The sequence below is a fragment of the Geotrypetes seraphini genome, chromosome 15 (genome assembly GCF_902459505.1).
Source record: "Geotrypetes seraphini chromosome 15, aGeoSer1.1, whole genome shotgun sequence".
In the NCBI taxonomy this organism is placed as follows: Eukaryota; Metazoa; Chordata; class Amphibia; order Gymnophiona; family Dermophiidae; genus Geotrypetes; species Geotrypetes seraphini.
Window position 1 is genome coordinate 63551927 of NC_047098.1, and position 20901 is coordinate 63572827.

At 44.2% G+C, this 20901-nt stretch overlaps 1 protein-coding gene and 1 long non-coding RNA gene across 10 annotated transcripts in view; one reads left to right on the forward strand and one right to left on the reverse strand.

The window, feature by feature from the left end:
* RAP1GAP2 (RAP1 GTPase activating protein 2) overlaps nt 1–20901 on the reverse strand; it is a 358594-nt gene that overhangs the window by 221158 nt on the left and 116535 nt on the right. For 6 of the 8 annotated variants that reach the window (XR_004537138.1, XM_033922700.1, XM_033922696.1 and 3 more), the window contains exon 1: nt 19486–19627. The exons of 1 other annotated variant lie outside the window; for it this stretch is intronic. Coding sequence is in view for 6 of the 7 variants with exons in the window: in XM_033922700.1 (XP_033778591.1) it covers nt 19486–19592 (107 nt within the window). In the remaining variant the exon portion in view is untranslated. Of the gene's footprint in view, nt 1–19485; nt 19628–20901 lie in introns of those variants that run through there. One more of the 8 variants, XM_033922697.1, reaches the window with a different exon arrangement.
* Nucleotides 19810–20901, forward strand: part of LOC117349351 — a 38902-nt gene continuing 37810 nt past the window's right edge. Inside the window, exon 1 of one of the 2 annotated variants that reach the window (XR_004537140.1) lies at nt 19810–19947. This is a non-coding gene — a long non-coding RNA (uncharacterized LOC117349351). The remainder of the gene's footprint in view (nt 19948–20901) is intronic. The other variant, XR_004537142.1, reaches the window with a different exon arrangement.

A 20901-nucleotide genomic window follows, 5' to 3' on the forward strand; every position in this document is an offset into this window, starting at 1 on the left:
CACTCCCCGCTCCTTCCCGACCCCCCTGCCGTGCACACACCCCTTTGCCTTCCCCTATACCTTTTTAATTTTCCAGGCGCGAGCAACCTCACAAACTTGCTTCCCGTGTCATGTGGCTATCCCTCTGATGTCACTTCCTAGGTACAGGTCCCGGAGGTGATGTCAGCGAGAGGTGACACCAATGCGAGCAGCAGGGAAAATTAAAGAGGTATAAGGGAAAGGAAGAGTGTGCAGCAGGGGTGTCAGAAAGGAGTGGGGGGTAGAGAGAGGGACATTTGCTAGCGCCCCTACCAAAACTGCGCAGGGCGGACTGCCCCCTCCTTACTATGCCACTGGGTGCTACATATAAGATGTCTCCCATTCTGCTTGTCTCTCTCTCCCAACCTCCATTGCATTATGTATTTAGATTTCTTTGATGGTATCGCATGATCTTGCTCGCTTGGACACATGTTCATTATTACTGAATGTAAACACCTAATTCTCCTTGCCTTTCAGATTTTGTTTTAATCAGGTGAACCTAAAGTTGATTAAAGACTCAATTAATGGCTGGGTTTAACACCTGGGATCCCACAGTTCTGATTTCACAGATCAGTTTTGCATTTTAAATTGACCAGAAGTCACTGGTTTTATTCTAGTGAACATGATCCGTTAAAGTCCTGTATCTATAAAACTATACACAGACTAATTTTTCCTAATTAGCTTGTAAGCACTCTAACATCAAAAACTATTTTTAATTACGTCTAATACTGCCATTCATGAATGCAGCGCTACACCTGTCAATAGCAACCTAAAGGAAGGGCCAGAATTTATGTTTCAAACAGAGATGAATCAAACCTTGTGAAGAATATGCACAGAGATGTAAGGGCACAGTGCTCTGAACCCAAATAGGACAGGTCTAAGCACTGGGCAGATTAGGCAGTTGCCTTGGGCAACAGCTTGAGTGGGCCATCAAAGCACAGCTGCAGTCAAAGAAAAATAGCTCTTGACAACTACATAAGCATCAAGATTTACAAAGACTAGGGGACACTCAATGAAGTTACAAAGTAGTACTTATAAAACCAATAGGAGGAAATATTTTTTCACCAGAAAATAGTTAAGCCCTGGAATGCGTTACCAGAGGATGTGGTGAGAGCAGTTAATGTAGTTGGTTTTAAAAAAGGTTTGGACAATTCCTGGAGGAAAACTCCATAAACTGCTGTTGAGACAGACAAGGGAGAAGCCACTGTTTGCCCTAGATCTGTGGCATGGAATACTGCTACTATTTGGGGTTTTGCCTGGAACTTGTGACTTGGATTGGCCTCTGTGAAGACAGGGTATTGGGCTAAATGGACCATTGGTTTGACCCAGTAAGGCTATTCTTATGTTCTTATACCCATAAGAGCCATGAGTTTGTACATTTGCCTACAATGAAGGTGGGCAATTTTCTAAAGCCCCTTTGGGTGAAAAAGTCTTTTGGAAATTGCCCTTGTTTGTATAAATGTACAAAATAAAGTTTAATATTGAAAAGTGTGGAGGGGTATTTTGGAAAGGACATCCAGCTCAAAATGTTAACATCTCAAGTGGATGTCCATGTGCTGGAAACATCCAGCATGAATATCTGTTTTACAAATTGCAATGTACAAATTATGAACGGAGCAAAACAAGGGACATGGATGTCTAAGCGGTAGCAGAGAAACTTCCATATTATAAGAGGGATCTTCAAAAAAAATGTCCACACTTTTATTTGTTTAAACACTATTTATTAAATATCTCAAAAGCAACTTACATCACTTTTCCACATAATCACCCTGTTGCCTGACTTGACTAGTCACATGACATTCTACAACACACCCTCTTACCACTTCTCCCCAACTATTTCCCGTGAAAATATTAAAGTGTGGAAACTTTTTGAAGAACCCTTGTAAAATGGCCCCAACAATGTTCGTGTACAAAATAGCCTAATGCAGTATTTCCCAAACTGTGTGCCGTGGTGCCCTCCAGCACCCACCTCCCTTTCCCCAGCGGGAAACCGTGGGATAGAGAATTACAGTAGTCGAGCTTAGTAATGACAAGGGCAAGGGCAAGAATCCTGAGGGAAGAAATTTCAAGCATAGAACAAATGGACTGAATTTGATATGTTAAACAAAAAACCAAACAACACCCCTATGTTGAATGATAGAAGAATCTGTTTATGAAATGTTAGGGCATTGTCCAGATAAACACAAAAGATCTTAATAGAATCTTTAAATGGAATAGGTACAACCATTGATGTGACGTGGTGTAGGGGGAGAGGTAAGCAGACTGGAAGAGAAGATTTATTGGCATTGAATTTCAGATGGTTTTCCATAGTCAGTTGGCAGCAATTCATAGACCCCATTTATATTTGATCCTATGTAATTACTTAACTCCGCCCCCTTTTACAAAGCCGCATTAGGCTTTATTTCCAGCCACAGAAATTCTATGAGCAGTGGAGCTAATACCACCACAGCCGGCGATAAAAAAGCCTAACATGTCTTCGTAAAACAGGGGGGGTGTTAATTACTTAATATACCCCTTAGTACCATTAAGGGCTCCTTTTACGAAGCCGCATTAGCAGCTTTATCGCATGCACCTTTTTAGCGTGCGCTAACCCCTGCGCTAGCCAAAAAACTACCGCCTGCTCAAGAGGAGGTGGTAGCGGCGAGCGAAGCTGGCAAATTAGCACACGCTATTACACGCGTTAAACCGCTAACATGGCTTCGTAAAAGGAGCCCTAAGTGTTAAAATGGTTTAAAATAAAATGACAAATAATACAGTAAACTAATAAAATGATGCATAAGTAAAAATAAAGAAAATTAAATTAAAAAATCATCCAGAATCTAATTAATCAAAATCATCACCGTCAGAAATTGACTCTAATTTGTCTATGAGCCAGCAAAATCAAAAATCCATTTATTTTATTTATTTTTCTATATCGGTCTCCCTAGGGAGCTCAGAACAGTTTTCATGAATTTATTCAGGTACTCAAGCATTTTTCCTTGTCTGTCCCAACAGGCTCACAATCTATCTAATGTACCTCAGGCAACTGAGGGGGGGGGGGGTGTTAAGTGACTTGCCCAGGATCACATGTTTTAAGATTCTTGCAAAATCCAAAATAGCTAGTTAAACTGCTCACTTCAGCAGGTAGAGAGTTCCATAAAGAAGGTCTGATATAACAAAAGGATCCGTTTATTGTAGAAGTTAGTTTACAATATAGAAACATGATGACAGATAAAGGCCAAATGGCCCATCTAGACTGCCCATCCACAGTAACCATTATCTCTTTCTCTCTCCTAAAGATCCCACGTGCCTATCCCAGACCCTCTTGAATTCAGACACAGTCTCTGTTTCCACCACTTCTTCTGGGAGACTGTTCCACACATCTACTACCCTTTCCGTAAAAAAGTATTTCCTCAGATTATCAGTGCTGATTAAAAAGCTTAATTGAGCTTGTTATTCAATTTAGATAGGCGCCTATCTAATTGGCCGCCTCCAAAATAGGCGCCTAACTTTAGGCCCCTGTGTTTTTAGTTGGACCTACTCAGGGAGGGGAACAGTTTCCTCAGTCTATACAATCTCTTCCTCCACTCCCACCTTTATCCAGTTCATCTTTTGTAGCCACAATCCTTGGACCCTCATTCAAGAACCCTGGCCACAAGTACTTGAGTGTGACTACGTCTCCCTTCCTCTCCCCTAACCCCAATATTTTCTTTTTTAATTATGTCATATTATTCTAATAACAGCACCCAAGCCAAGATAATCAAATCATCCAATTAAAACCTCATAAAATAAAGCCATTAAAATAACAAGGATCTCTGCAGCATCCTTATTCCTGGCCAGTTGGAGGAGAATGGTTGTCAAAAATTGGACCCAGGTTGGTCTATGATGACTGAGCTTCAGAGAGGACACCCAGCATTCACTTCTAAATTCTCCATTTTGATGTTTAGTCTTACTCAGTTGTTGCAATCAATGCTAGGTTCAACAAACAAGGCATAAAAAGACACTTTTATTTCTATGATTTGCCTATACTAAATTATCTCTTCAAATCAGCTGTTTTGTTTCTCTCCCACAATGCACTGCACAACATGAAGGGTTTGAGAGGGGAAATCCAGTTATTTCTCTCTCCCCCTGCTCCTCTGCACCCTTATAATCCTTTCTCTCTTGCCCTCAGCCTTGAAAAAACACATAGAAATACAATGCTATATCAGGGAACATTTGAAGGTGCTGGGACACCCTGTAAAGCAACCTACTGTCAATATCTGTTTGGCCCTCTGTATAATTTGCTTTTATCCTTCTTTGATTTGCTTTTGAATTTATATGTATGTACACTGCCTAGACTGCTAGATAGGCGGCATATCAAGATAAAAATATACTTGAAACTTAAATAAACTTGAATATGCAACCAACATTAATTTTGGAGTGCTGTGCAAGAAATAAGGCAACCACCCTGCTCTTTCAGTTACACTGGTTGCCAGTTCAGGCTCTTATTATTTTCAGTTATTATGTTTTTGGTTAATACTTCTGCACAATGGAGTCCCTGCCTATATGATGCTGATTAGAGAATGACACAGGGACAAATTTTTCCCCTTCCCGTCCCTGCCAGCTCCATCCTCATCTGCACAAGCCTCAAACACTTTAAAATCAAGTGTTCGAGGCTTGTGTGATTAAGGCAGAGCTTACAGGAATGGGGCAGGGGCAGGGGCAGGAACAAAACTCGTGGGGACAGGACTTGGAAATTGAGTTCCCATGTCATTCTCTAATGCAAATGACTGTTAATGATTGTAGCAGACAACTGTGTGATACAGAGATGGGATTCAGTTGGATTTTCCCTTTGTAACCCAGAATAGATAAAAACAGAAGCCGACAAAAATTAAATAACCTTCATGCTTTAAACAGGTCATAGAAGGACGTGATCTGCACGGAGAGGAACTCTGATCACCTTATTTGGCAATCTGCATGGACCATACAGGTCTTTATCTACCTTAATTTAATATGTTGCTGTAAGTTATTTAACTGAAATGCTAGAAGAAAATGGAATGCATTAAATTTTGCTGTAAGAAATGAACCTATGATATCAGAGTTTTCTGAGAATACATTTATTTCTTATATTTTTCCCTAGGGAATACAATGTTAAAAGGGATAAAGTCATAGGGAAGAGATTTTCCAGTTGATACTCTGTCCACGATAGTCTGCGGTTTTTACGTCACTGACACCGGCAGGATGAATTAACCAGGCCAGGCCATGTCTGCGGGCCAGCACTGAATATGTGGGTCACCACCGATGCCCTGAAGTTATCCAGGCACTGGCTAATATTCAGAGCTGCGTGTAATTCAACAACCCATCTAGACTAGTAGCTGTAACAAATTCCTGTTTCCTAATGAAACCAGTGACTATTTTATATTTCTTTTGGAAAGTAACTTACCCAACACTAGTTATGCACTATTTTTAAAAGTAATATATTACTACTGATATGTTGCCAGTAATATATTACTAGTACTATTATAGTACTTTTCTTACCATTTCCTTCAATTTCTTTACTTTCATTTAACTATTGGCATTCTTTCCTCTCAGATTTAGATTTATTGTCCAGTGCTTTATCTCCTCAGGAGATACGATATATTAAATTATAATAAACAATAAACCATAAGATATTTCTTAGTAATACATTACTTGCCCAACACTGCTGATATTCACCCTAGTGCATGGGTAGCTCAATGTATAAAGCTGGGACAGTCTTTTTGCCATCCTAATTTGCTTGAGTACCTGATTGTAAAAACCGCTTAGATAACCTTGATAGGCGGTATATAAAATCCTAATAATAAACTTTACCTCCACCCCCCTCCCATTTTACAAAACCGTAGCACCGGCCATGGCGGTAACAGCTCTGACACTCATAGGAATTCTATGAGTGACAGAGCTGTTACCATGCTAGAATTTTTAAAAAAAAGGGGGGAGGGAGGTTAACATTACTGCTAAGCAGATAAGTATTGGATCCATCCAAGGGCTACACCAGCATTAATCGGATAGTGCCATGATGGTCAGAAGCACTGCCTGGCTGTATCACTGAATATCCCTTCCCAGTCTACTCAGTGTGGTTTTTAACCAGGCAGGAGCCCTTTTGTTTTATTTATTTTAAAATGTATACACTGTCTACACCTAGGCAGTTTCTAAAATGTTCACACATAATAAAACAATAACAAACAAACAAAAAAAATCTAATGAAACAACCGTAGAGAAAAGCAATATCAATACAACCATATCTTCAGTACTTTAAAAAGTAAAGACATTCCAAGAAGCCTAATAAAATATCTCTCATAAAAAAGTAGTAACAAAAAGTTGTGTCTTCAGTAATTGTTTAAATCTAAACCCTTCTGAACACAAGTGCAACTATCCAGAAGGGATCTTCACAATTTTACACCCACAGTTGAGAAGATGGAATCCCCAGTATCAGCCTAATACTGTATGTCTTCACTGTCCAATCCAATGATAATAACTTAACATTACAGTAGTCCAATCTCAACAACACCATGCCCTGAACCATACTCCCAAAAAATCACATAGAGATAGCATCAGTTTCAACCAATGCAAAAGATGCAGCTGAGCAAAACCAGACTTAACCACTTGATAATTCATATTGAGGCCAGAGTCAAATCTCATACCTAACAATGACATTTCTTTCTTAACCATCAAACATTCATCCTTCACATACAAACACGCCAGCCAAAATTCCTCACCCAGTTTCCCAATCAACATCAACTCAGTCTTTCCTAAATTCAAATGCAGCAATGTCCAGCCATCTAATCGATAATATTTTCCATATAAAAGTTCAACCAACAATTCAAATCTGAACCCTGGCTATCTACTGGAAAATAAAAAGATGTCATCCTATAACCTATAAAAGACACCCAAGGAATCAAACAATAGCTCACTCGAGGACATATAGATATTGAATAACAAAGCCGATAAGGCTTTTTGAATATCGGACCCATATTTTTATTGATTATACTATTTTTATTGTATATTGCTGTGCATGCTTCAAAAGTGGGCAGGGCATTCTCTGCATTGCACAGAACACTTTAATTAGCTCATTAGCATACATTTAAATAGAGCATATGCTGTGGCTGTCTTCCTGTGCATGCTAACACCCATGTACAATTCCTCTGTGAATCGCTCGGTGTGTAAAGCCCACATTCAGCCCACAGGAATCCCATGGCGAAGCCTGCAGTTGCTTTCTGCATCAGCCCCCAAATCCTTCTACTTTTGCCTTTCAACTTAAACTTTGTCTTTCCAACACTTAGAAAAATTTCCTTCCAGTGTACATTAAAATGTTCAAATCGAAAGATCACTATACTCCCAAACAAGAATAGTGTGCAGAATTCACAATCACAACATCACATAATTGTGGATTACGAGATGCAAGTGATACCACAGTTGTGTACTGCCGAGTTTAATTGGCATTATACTGTATCTACCTTTGTGGTGACATCAGAACCGCACATTACTGCTGCCGACATCATATCTAGGGCTTCTCATGTTAGACTTAAACCAATAAACACTGATGAAACCCTCAATGGAAAAAATTTTTAAATCAGTGTTTACTGGATTTAGCACCCCAGGCCACAGTAGAAACCTCTATCGTGGCTTAGTAAAAGAGGGCCTGAATTAGGTGCCTAGTTTGGTTAGGCACACCGATCTAAGCACCTAACTTTGGGCATCTTTTATAGAATCAGGGCCTCAGTGTCACACTTACATAGTTAATTTTTCATGCAGTCCCGTGTTTCCGGCTAGCTATGCAGGAACTGGCACTGCATATCACTAATGCCTATATAACTTCTGGCTCCTCCCACCTTTACCCCAGACCACCCTGGTACTAACCAGTAAGTGTTACATAAGTCACACTTATTTTCACCAGCACTGTATGATTAAGTGCTGCTAAAAATCAGAGATGGCCCCCTTACTGTAACTGAACTAGGCAGGAGCCTCCCCTGCCCAGTTAAAATACTCTAAATTTTAACCCCTGTGTGTAATACTGAGCTATTTTTTCCCACGCTGTTTATAGTCTTGACCTGGAAGAGCCCTAACTTTAAATCTTGACAGTTAAGTAAAGTCAGCTGTGTTTACTAGCAGGGTGATATTGACCATTTACCATTCTGGGTAGCACACAATTCACATGCATAATAAAAACACACACATAAAATATACATCATCAAAACCATGACACAACACTGATATACTCAAAATTTCTAGCTCTTTAACATTATCCAAAGTTAAGTATAAGCCTGTATGAACAGAAAGGCTTTAATCTGTTCTCTAAAGTAGAGAATGACCTGGGGACAAATTTGTCCCCGTCCCATCCCTGCAAGTTCTGTCGCTGTCCCTTTCCCTGCCTCATTCGTGTAAGCTCTGCCTTAACTGCACAAGCCTCAAACATTTATGATTTTAAAGTGTTCGAGGCTTGTGCAGATGAGGACGGAGCTTGCAGGAATGAGGCAGGGACAGGAAAAGAACTCGCAAGGACGGGACGGGAAAATGAGTTCCCGTGGGGACAGGGAAAAAATTTGTCCCTGTGTCATTCTCTACTCTAAAGCTCACAAAGAGATCTATTCCTCTGACATTACTAAAGAATTCCAGAACACTGGTCCAGCGATCATAAATATTTTCTTCCCAGTACCTATACAATCTGACTTGTCTAAAGGAAAATATATCCAGTAATCCCTTATTTGCAGATCTCAATCTATGTCTGTATAAACGTATTGAAGGTAGATGTCAAAGAAACTGGAAGTGTCATTTAAAGCTCAAAATATTAACAATGGTAGCTCAAACGTTAGACCAAGCACTTTGGAGTACAGTCAGTGGCGTAGTGAGGGTGAGAGAGCGCCCGGGGTGGCAGAGCCCCTCCCCCACCTTCTTCTCCACCTCCCACCTCCACGTGCTCCTTTCCTGCCCCCAAACCTCTAATGTTCTAGCACGAGCAGCAGCATCACCAATTGGCTGCTCATGTCGGCTCTCCCTCTGATGCCACTTCCAAGTGCGGGTCTAGGAAGCAACATCTGATGACGAGCCAACACTGGTGTGACAGTGGGTTGGGGGGTTGCTGCTTGCGCCAGGAATGTTACAGAGGTACGGAGAAAGGGAATGGCGGGTGGGGGGGGGGGAGAAGCAGCAGGGGAATGGAGAGGGGGGACACAAAGACGACACCCAGAGCTGTCCCCTCCCTTACTACACCACTGAGTACAGTACAGAAAGCAAAACCCAAACATTTGTGAGCTGTGATTTACTTACTGCCCCTCCACACCCCAAAACAGTATAAGGGAAAACAAACAGCACACAATTAAGAACACAAGATATAAATTTTTCATTTACTCAAATGACATTGTATCTTCACTTACAGTAGGTTTAAATATTCTGTAAACTTATTCATGGCACGTAAGATAAACATTATTCTGATCAACATACTGTATGCCATAAAGTAGCCCAAATTATCTTTATCCCCATTTCTTATCTTAACCACTAGGATTTAAAACGCTGCTGTGCACCTTCCTGGCTGTGCACACAGAGCGGTTCAGATAAGCACAGTTAATCAGCTAAGCTTTGAGGTTTTATTAGTATTTTAGCATCAGGACCAGTACAGCACGTTCATTGCTGGAAGTACCTTGGCAATGAGGATGAAGTAAGTAGCATCCAGGGACAGGAACAGGGAAGGGGGAGGATGCAGCAGCCCAGTATAATCAATGCATTACATTTGTACTTGTTGCTAACAACAAAGAGGAAATGGCCACTGGGGAGCTGACAGCTGCTACCCTTCTAACTGCCTGCCTAGGGGTTGTAGAGGTTAAGGCAAGAAGTAGCTGCACAGAGAATGGGCAAACTATGGCACAATCCCTGCCACGGGGCCAGTGTCATACATCTGAAGAACTCTCAGTTACCCCTGTCCCGACCAATTCATCCAAGAGGCACCAAGTTCTATTTAAAAACTAAGGAAAGCAATGCACAGTAACACAGTAGATGACGGCAGATAAAAGACCTGCCTAACAAGATAAATTAAGATTTTATTTTACTTTAAAATTTCTTATATACTGCAAATCTACAAATCGAAGCAGTTTACAACATACATACATACTACTCTTTAATGCTGTTTGGGGTTTTTTTTGGGGGGGGCCCAGGAGCTCCACCCTAGTCCCCAGCAGAGTCCTACGGTGTGGCCTTTCCCCAGTTCCTGACTCTCCCACCCACTTCCTCTCAGCGCTGTACTTTTAAATTTTCGGGCAGCCGCTGGACCCCATCAGCGAGCAGGCCTGCCCCCTGGAAGTAGAATGAAGAGCTCCAGGGCAGGTCTGCTCACTGATGCTGAAAGGCAGCTACCTGAAGATTTAAAGTGCACAATGCCAGGAAATGGGTGGGAGGGCAAGCACTAAACGGAGACTGCCAATCTTTGGAGAGGCCATGGCCCCTGTGGCCTTCTCCGTTCTGACACCTATACATACAGTATTCAAAAACCTGAACAATGTCTAAAATTTATGTTTTAATTCATTAAAATGCCTAAGAAAACATATGTGCTTTTAAAAGTTTTCTAAATGAACTCAAGGACTCAACCTTTCTCAATTCCTTTGGGAGTTCCATAACTGAGGTCTCGTGGCCATAAAAACTGAGTCCCTGTACATCTGAAATCTAATTTGCTTAAAACCTGGAACATCAAGTACTGCCTGATTACTTGAACGAAGGGGACATCCTGGCACATGAAATCTTTAGGGTTGCAGCCAAAGTGGTGGTTGTTCATAAGGTACGATGCGAGCTCATGAGCGGCAGCACTTTCCTTAACCCTGAACTGTCAAGTTACCCAGTTTCAGGAGGGTAATTTTAAGCCAGTCCTGGATGTCTCACAACCCTATGCAGATGCATTGTGAGACCTGCAGTACAGATTTCAGTGGGCATAATTAGAGACTGCAACTACCACACTGTACTATGCAGTGTGCAGCCCTGTAAGCCACCCCTCCCCCCCTTAAGCCTTACCTGGTGGTCTAGTGGGTTTTCAGGCTGGAGCGATCTTCCCACATTCCTGCCCCGTGCAGATTGCTCACAGGAAATGGCTGCCTTGAGCTCCCGTAGTCTCTCGAGCCATTTCCTGTGAGCGATCTGCATGAAGCAGGAGCGTGGGAAGATCGCTTCTGCCTGAAAACCCGCTAGACCACCAGGTAAGACTTATTGGGGGGGGGGGGCTTACAGGGCAAAAAAAAAGCCCCAAAAATTAAAATTTATTTTTGGGTCAAAAATCGCGAATAATCGAATCCGTAGATACGGAATTCGCGAATACGGAGGAGGAAGTGTATTAACACTAAGATCCAATAATTTTGCCGTGACAGCACCTTCCCTTTGGAATTCCATTCCCAATTATATAAGGGAAGAAACTTCCGTAGGCCCTTTCAAGATTAAGTTGAAGACTTTCCGATTCATAGACACTTTTGAGACATTAGGGCAACAATCTCTTCATTGTTTTTTTAGGTCTACCCTCTCCTTATTGTTCTTCCCTTATTTGTTCTTTCCTTTACTGATTGTAGTTCTCCCCTTTTTCCTCTTGTTACTTCTGTTTGTCTGGTGTATGTATTTTGTTTTTATTGGCATATGTTTTTACTGAGAAATCCCCTGTAATGATATGTTTTGTTTTTAATCCATTGTTTTTGTGTCATTGTACGCTGATAATGAATTTTATCCCAGGACAAGCAGGCAGCTATTCTTGACTGATGGGTGACGGCACCGACGGAGCCCCGGTACGGACAATTTTAGAGTGATCTCACTCTAAGAACTTTTAGAAAGTTCTAGCTCGGCCGCACCGCGCACGCGCGAGTGCCTTCCCGCCCGACAGAGGCGCGCGGTCCCTCAGTTTCTTAGTTTCCGCGGAGCTAAGAAGACGCGTTTTCAACGGCTGTTGAAATTTTTTCTTAACTTGCCTTCCCGCTCGCGTAAACGTTTGATTTCTTTAACCTTTCTTTTATTTTGAAAAAAAAAAAAAAAAAAAAACAATCTTTCATTTTTTTCTTCAATTTCGGTTTTTCCCCGGCGGGGCCTTCTGCCACCATCGAAGCCTCGGCCTTCGATTTGGCGGAAGCCGTTTTCCCTTTCATGCCCCCTCAACCGGGTTTTAAAAAGTGCCAGCGGTGTGCTAGGCCTATATCTCTCACGGACCCACACAACTGGTGCTTGCAGTGTTTGGGTCCTGAGCATCAGGCCTCTTCTTGCACCCGCTGTGCTACTTTAAAGAAAAGAACTTTAAAAAATCGCTTAATTCAACAGCGTTTGTTATTCGGTGCCGAGATGTCCGACCCCGTTCCTTCGACTCCGGCTTCGGCACCGCTTCAGTCGGCACCCTCGTCTTCGACGCCGCGTGATTCCACACCGGCATCCCAACAGTCAGGTAAGCCGGCTAAGAAGCCTTCCCCGCTGGAACGTCTTCCGGCCTCGAGTGCAGTGAGCCCAGTCCTGCCGCCGGTTAGACGCCAGCGGAAGCGCTCCGCCCCTATTGAGGTGAGTCCCTCGACATCGGGCTCCTCATCTCCGGGGCGTAGAGCGGCACCGCAGGTACCGCAGAAGAAAAAAGCGGTACCGGTGCCATCCCTCGATGACCGCATTACGGCCATCCTTCATGTGCAGCTTAAGGAGCAATTAGAACGACTCCTTCCTGCTATAATGACACCGAACCTTCCGGTGCCAGTCCGCACCGAGCCATCGGTACCGGTTGTACATCAACCCGTGTCGGTACCGGTTGTCGAACCTGTCTTACCTGCTTCTACTGTCTCGGTACCGCTTCACCTAACTTCATCGGTATCGATGCCAGTCCTTGCACCGGAGCCGACAGCTCAACATCAATCGGTACAGACTTCGGCACCGGTGCGACCGATAACATCGCCTGACTCGGTATCGATGAGGTCGGGTAAGTCGGTACGCAAAACCCGACACATGCAAACATCGACACCTGAGTCTCGGGACCATTCTTCCCATGTCAGAGACCCTGATCTGTGGGGGGACTCAGAGGAACCCTTTCTTTCTGAAGGAGAATGTTCCTCAGAGGAGGAGGATTCGGCTCTCCCTGACCCATCCTCCAAACAGACCACTTCCTCTTTCTCCAATTTCTTGAAAGAGATGTGTGAGTCTTTGTCCATTCCTTTGGAGGCTGAATCCAAAAAGTCTAAAGCTTTTTTGGATGCCCTTGATTTTGATCAGCCTCCAAAGGAATTTTTGAAGCTTCCCCTTCATGACATCTTGAGGGAAACTTTCTATAAAAATTTAGAGACTCCTTTAACTGTTCCAGGGGCCCCACGTAAACTGGATTCTCTATACAAGATAATTCCCATTCCTGGGTTCGACAAGCCTCAACTTCCACACGAATCCTTATTTGTCGAATCCACCCTTAAAAAGACTTCAGGAGCCAGTGTATATGCATCTGTCCCTCCTGGCAGAGAAGGAAGGGCCATGGATAAATTCGGTAAGAGGCTCTACCAAAACGCTATGTTAGCAAATAGAGCTAGTAATTATGCTTTTCATTTTTCTTTTTATTTAAAGCATCTCCTTACCACCATGGCTTCCTTCGAGAAGTATCTTCCTTCAAGAAAACATCCATCTTTTCACTCCTGCTTGTCGTCTCTATTCCAACTTCGTAAGTTTATGGTTAGGTCCATATATGACACCTTTGAACTTACATCCAGAGCGACAGCTATGTCGGTGGCTATGCGCCGTTTGGCCTGGCTTCGGGTATCCGAGCTTGATGTTAACCATCAAGATCGGTTAGCCAACGCCCCATGCCTAGGGGATGAGCTCTTTGGGGATTCCATGGACTCTACCACCCAAAAGCTCTCGGCTCATGAGACGCGCTGGGATACCCTGCTCAAGAATAAAAAGAAGCCTCCTCCACCAAGACCATACAGGCAGCAATCGGCTTATCAACGCCGTTTCACAGCCCGTCCATTGCCTGCCACTGCTCAACAACCTCGACGTCAGAGGCAACAGCAACGTCAGCCTCCCCGACAGCAGCAACAGCAGCAACCTGCGAAACAACCTCCTCAGCAGAAGTCACAGCCCTTTTGACTTCATTCTCCGCAGTATAGCCAGTATCCCTGTTCCTGTTCTCCTGCCTCAACCAATAGGAGGTCGACTTTCTCTGTTCTTCAGCCGGTGGGAAGTAATCACTTCGGACCAATGGGTCCTCAACATCATCCGCCACGGCTACTCTCTCAACTTTCAGACTCTCCCACCTCAAAGCCTGCCAAAAGAGTCTGCTTTGAACAGTCCTCAATCAGCCCTCCTTATTCAGGAGGTCCAATCCCTCCTCCTTCTGAACGCTATAGAGGAAGTTCCTCTAGATCAAAAGGGGCAGGGATTCTACTCCCGTTACTTTCTAGTTCCCAAAAAGACAGGAGATCTCAGACCCATCCTGGACCTTCGCGATCTCAACATTCATCTAGTAAAAGAAAAATTCAAGATGCTTTCTTTAGCCATACTTTATCCCCTTCTAAATCAAAACGACTGGCTATGCTCCCTCGATCTCAAAGAGGCTTACACTCACATACCGATCAATGTAACCTCAAGACCATATCTCCGATTCATGATCAATCATTGTCATTACCAGTACAAGGTGCTGCCCTTCGGTCTTGCCTCATCTCCAAGGGTATTCACCAAATGTCTCATTGTGGTGGCGGCTTTTCTGCGCTCTCACCACCTGCAGGTATTTCCTTACCTGGACGATTGGTTGATCAAAGACACTTCTGCCCAAGCGGTCCTTCTGGCCACCAACCGAACCATCCAGTTTCTGCAACTTCTGGGATTCGAGATCAATCTACCCAAATCTCATATCTTTCCCACTCAGAGACTTCAATTCATTGGAGCGATCCTAGACACACTCCTCATGAGAGCTTTCCTGCCATCCAATCGGCTTCAGACCCTTCAGTCTCTATGTCACCAGGTACTTCCTCTGCCGTCCATCTCAGCAAGACAAATGATGGTGCTCTTGGGACACATGGCATCCACAGTTCATGTCACACCTCATGCCCGTCTTCACCTGCGCACTCCTCAATGGACCCTTGCGACCCAGTGGTCCCAAGCGTCGGACTCTTGCTCACGACACATATCTGTGACATCATCTCTTCGTCAGTCTCTGCAATGGTGGTTGGTATCCTCAAATCTCTCCAGAGGTCTTCTGTTCCATCAGCCTCCTCATCAACTAGTCATCACCACCGACGCCTCTCTGTACGCATGGGGAGCTCACTTGAACGAGTTCCAGACTCAGGGTCTTTGGTCAGCCCAGGAAAAGAAGCATCAAATCAATTTCCTGGAACTCAGAGCGATGTTTTACGCCCTCAAGGCCTTTCAACACCTTCTCTTTCCTCAGGTCCTTCTGTTGTGCACAGACAATCAGGTTGCGATGTACTACATCAACAAACAGGGTGGGACAGGCTCTCGCCTTTTATGCCAGGAAGCCCAGAAGATCTGGAATTGGGCCATAGACCATCATCTCTTCCTGAAAGCTATTTACATTCAGGGGAAACAGAATTCTTTAGCGGACAAACTCAGCAGAATTCTCCAGCCTCACGAGTGGACACTCGACCCTGTAACTCTACAGTCTATCTTCACTCAATGGGGCACTCCTCAGATAGACCTCTTTGCAGCTCCTCACAATCACCAGCTGCCCCGTTTCTGCTCAAGACTTTACTCTCCACACCGTCTCACAGCAGATGCTTTTCTCCTCGACTGGTCGAATCTGTTCCTGTACGCCTTCCCTCCTCTACCTCTCATGTTGAGAACCTTGTTCAAGCTCAAGAGGGAACGAGCCACCATGATTCTGATTGCTCCGAGGTGGCCCAGGCAACATTGGTTCTCCCTTCTACTTCAACTCAGTTCCAGGGAACCTTTTCTTCTTCCTCTGTTTCCTTCTCTGCTTACGCAACAGCAGGGAACCCTTCTGCATCCCAACCTCCAGTCTCTACACCTGATGGCTTGGTATCTCTCGGGCTGAACTCGACTGATACTCTTTTGTCTCAGCCCGTTCGTTCCATTCTGGATGCCTCCAGGAAACCAGCCACTCTACAATGTTACCATCAAAAGTGGACGAGGTTTTCTTCCTGGTGTCTTCTTCATCATCTTGATCCCACTTCCCTAGCGGTGGAGACGTTGTTGGATTATCTTCTTTCTTTGTCTGATTCTGGCCTGAAGTCCTCTTCCATCAGGGTCCACCTCAGTGCCATTGCAGCTTTTCATGAGCCAGTCCATGGAAAACTTCTTTCAGCTCATCCCCTGGTATCCAGGTTCATGCGTGGGCTTTTCAATGTGAAACCACCTCTTAAAGCCCCTCCGGTTATCTGGGATCTCAATGTGGTTCTTTCCGCTTTAATGAAACCTCCATTTGAACCTTTAGCTACCTCTCCTTTCAAATTTCTCACTTGGAAGGTACTTTTTCTTATTGCCATTACCTCTGCCAGGAGGGTCAGTGAGCTTCATGCACTGGTTGCAGATCCACCTTTTACGGTTTTTCACCATGACAAGGTGGTTCTGCGTACACATCCAAAGTTTCTCCCCAAGGTTGTTTCTGAATTTCATCTCAATCAATCCATTGTTTTACCTGTTTTCTTTCCAAAACCTCATTCTCATTCTGGGGAACAAGCTCTGCATACTTTGGATTGTAAAAGGGCTCTTGCTTACTATCTGGAGCGTACGAAACCCCACAGATCAGTTCCCCAACTCTTTCTGTCCTTTGATCCGAATAAATTGGGACGTCCTGTTTCTAAACGTACGTTGTCTAATTGGCTTGCAGCGTGCATTTCATTCTGTTATGCTCAGACCGGACTGACACTGGAAGGTTCTGTCACAGCCCATAAAGTCAGAGCAATGGCAGCATCTGTAGCTTTCCTCCGTTCCACTCCTATTGAGGAAATCTGCAAGGCTGCTACTTGGTCCTCAGTTCACACTTTTACATCTCATTATTGTCTGGATACATTCTCCAGAAGGGATGGTCACTTCGGCCAATCTGTTTTGCAAAATTTGTTTTCCTAATGGCCAACCTTCCCTCCATCCCTCTTTTTGTTAGCTTGGAGGTCACCCATCAGTCAAGAATAGCTGCCTGCTTGTCCTGGGATAAAGCACAGTTACTTACCGTAACAGGTGTTATCCAGGGACAGCAGGCAGATATTCTTGCGTCCCACCCACCTCCCCGGGTTGGCTTCTTAGCTGGCTTATACTAACTGAGGGACCGCGCGCCTCTGTCGGGCGGGAAGGCACTCGCGCGTGCGCGGTGCGGCCGAGCTAGAACTTTCTAAAAGTTCTTAGAGTGAGATCACTCTAAAATTGTCCGTACCGGGGCTCCGTCGGTGCCGTCACCCATCAGTCAAGAATATCTGCCTGCTGTCCCTGGATAACACCTGTTACGGTAAGTAACTGTGCTTTATTGTACACCGCTTTGAATTTTAGATTAAATTTTTAATAAACCTTGAAAAGCTTTCTTTTGTGCAGGAGGGCTCCTTTTACTAAATGGCGCAAGAGGATTTTAGCACGGGCCAGCAAAGTAAATGCTCCAACGCTCATAGAATTCCTATGAGCATCGCAGCATTTACCTCGCCGGCCCGCACTAAAAACCTCTAGCGCCATTTAGTAAAACCCAGTGTTAATTGGCTCAATAGCTCTCTTAAATTAAAATGAATTGCTAGTTAGGTGCCTAAATCAGTAGGCACCTACCAATTTCAGTGGGAAGGTAGCCCAAGGTGCCTACCAGAAAGTGGGAATGGTTAAGGGCAGATCTTGGGTGTGTAGGCACTGGTATTTAGGCCAAGAAATCCCTGGCATAAATAGGGGGTGCCTAGGCGCAATTGTGTAAATGGCGTCTAACTGAAGATTGACAGCCACTATGCACCACATAATTCGGTGTCTAATGTTTAGGTACCGTTTATAGAATCGAGATCTTGCTACTGAATCTTTGCACCCTTCAGGCTTCCCTTGATTACGCCCAACTTCTTGCACACATAAATCTGCTTGTCATTAGCTTTCTGCATGGCTACAGTATTAAGTCTGCGGTAAAAGCCGCACACATGTGGCCATACCATGTGGCTTTCTGCACTGGCTCTCACCAACAACTTAAGCATCATTTGCCTTCCCCCCCCCCCCATGCCTCAGTCTCTCATAGTAGAGAATGACATGGGGACAAATTTGTCCCCATCCCTGTAGGAACTCAATTTCCCCATCCCATCCCCGTGAGTTTTGTTGCTGTCCCTATCCAATTCCTGTACACTCTGCTTTAACCGCACAAGCCTCAAACACTTATGATTTTAAAGTGTTTGAGGCTTGTGCTTTGCATTCGCAATAAAAAAAAGATTTAACATAAAGTGTTTGAGGCTTGTGCAGATGAGGACGGCGCTTATAGCAGGAAAAGAACTTGCCAGGATGGGAAAATAAGTTCCTGCGGGGATGGGGAAATATTTGTCCCCGTGTCATTCTATATCTCATAATCTAATAAGAGTCATGCTTAGTTGCATTCCACATATGTCAGGGGTGTCCAATGTCGGTCCTCGAGGGCCACAGTCCAGTTGGATTTTCAGGATTTCCCCAAAGAATATACATGAGGTCTATTTGCATGCTAATAGATCTCATGCATATTCATTGGGGAAATCCTGAAAACCTGACTGGACTGCGGCCCTGAGGACCGACATTGGACACCCCTGACATATGTGAATCATTTTGGTTCAGCCCAGCCTCTTTGTATTGTTTAATCAGTGAGTACCAATCACATCCATATTGCACTGAAATCCTTAAGCTGTGTAAATACAGTAAATTCTACTATAATATCCATTTACTGTGAACACCCATCTCAGTGATGATTCAACATATACATCACTTATAGGCATATCCTATGTGACTAGTCTATCAGTCCTGTTTCCTCCCCCCCCCCCCCCACTGCATTATTCCATTAATTAATCATAAGGCAAAATTACTAGACACCATCTTTCATCAACAGCAGCTTAGTGCATCAGGCTAACGGAAAAAAGTTAGTAAAATCCTCAATCAAGCATCTTTCTCCATAAATCCAAGATAGAATTAAATATTTCTAAGGAATGGGAGGCAATTAAACAGAAACAAAAAGGTAACAGATTTTGTGCTATTTTTTTCCCCTTGTGATGTGCTCTCAGGTACAAAATCAAAAGCAATTAGTTCTTCAACGTCAAGTAACAACCTCCCCACACAAAGCTGAGTCAGTGGATGACAGCCAAGGTGAAACGCTCAATATTTGTATTTCTTTTGAAAATGCAAAGGCAATTAAAAGAAAAACACCACCATGTATTGCAAACCCAATTACCAAAACAGAGTGAAGAGAAAAAAAAAAAAAGTGGTAACTCATTTTTATGCCTGGAGGATCAGTGGAGTCGGCAAAACCTGCAAACTTGGTTAAAAATCTCAAATCAAGATGAAACACTGACCACGTTGACCTGGCAATAGAAAAGAAGAGAAGTCGGCGTTTACCTTTTCTCTCGGTTTTGTTTGCGAGATTTGTGCAATAACCCTATTAGTACCACGGCCGCCCGGATCCCGGCCCTTTTGGACTGCATCCTGCTAGCCGGCTGGGACATAGTTCCAGAGACGCCGCTGCCCAAATGGTCCTCCAGCCCCCGGCAAGTCGAAATCTCCCTCCCTCTGGCCGCTCTTCAGCTCCTCTCCTTTGATAGGTAGGGCTCGCGCACGAAATCAGGTGACCTTCAAGTCACCTGCCCCCCTCCTCCGCCTACTGCCGCCGCGCGGGAGCGGAGCATGGTCCGAGCAAAGTCGTTGGAGGGGGGCGCGCGCTGGAGCTCGGCTAGCACGCGGCCAGGACGCAGGCCGCCCTCGTGCTCCGCCGTTGACAGCTGGCCTGGCGAAGTGGGCCACTTGGCGCCCTCCCGAGCGAGCAGAGCTGGAGCAGACCGCATGGAGCTGGGGAACGAGAGAGTGAGAGAGAAAAAAGGGAAGGGTGGGGGGGAGGGAGGGAAAGGCAGTTCCTAGTTTTCCACGGCTCCTGCTGGTTAAAATATTAACTTTTCTCGAGAGGGAGAGAGATTGTGCGCGCGCTGCAGCAGCTGGGAAACAAAGGTGGGTTGCACGAGCCCGAGTGGAATTCGCTCGTTTTGACATTGCATTTGGCATCGCCTCGCTTCAGGCCACACCTTATGTCCACCAATCAGCCCCTCTGGGGTTTGGCAGGGGGCAGAATACCAGCAGCTTTCCAAATCCAGGCAAGCAATTTGTAATGCAAGAGCCAGGACGGAAAGAGTTAAGTTGTCTGCAGGAGGAATTTGTCACAAATATTCAGAATTCCCTCCTGGGCACAAGGTGCCAGAAAAGTGATAGCAGAAAATATACATGTCTAGATTCTAGGAGTTAAAATTGCAAAATACACATGATTGAAACGACACTGGCTGTGGAATCTGTGCAATCAAATGGTACTAGTCCTTATTAGGAAGATACACTCCTTAAAGCGATATGACATGCATGATATCACAATACAACACATCTACCTTCCAATTTACTAAAGATTTGTGAATATGAACCAGACATGGGAGTCAATATAGAGGTCTCCATTATTTCACTCACTTTTGCAGTAACTTTGCTTAGACTTACAATATAAGCTCTTTGGGGATGGGATATTGTGAGCTTGTGATTTATGTTGAAGGGTTCCCACAAAAAAAATTGACGTGGGATGTAGTAATCAGTGAGCATGCAAATTACTGCTGCAGTAGTTATCCGCAGCTCATTGACAGATGTCTCCCTTCCTGTCATGGTGTGAGCTGTAACTGGTTCAGTCACTGAAAGGATAAATTTTTTTAAAATTATCCCTCTCATCCCCTTAAACATTCTTGGTAGTCTAGTGCCCTCAGGGCAGGATTAATTCTTCCGAGGGCTCCT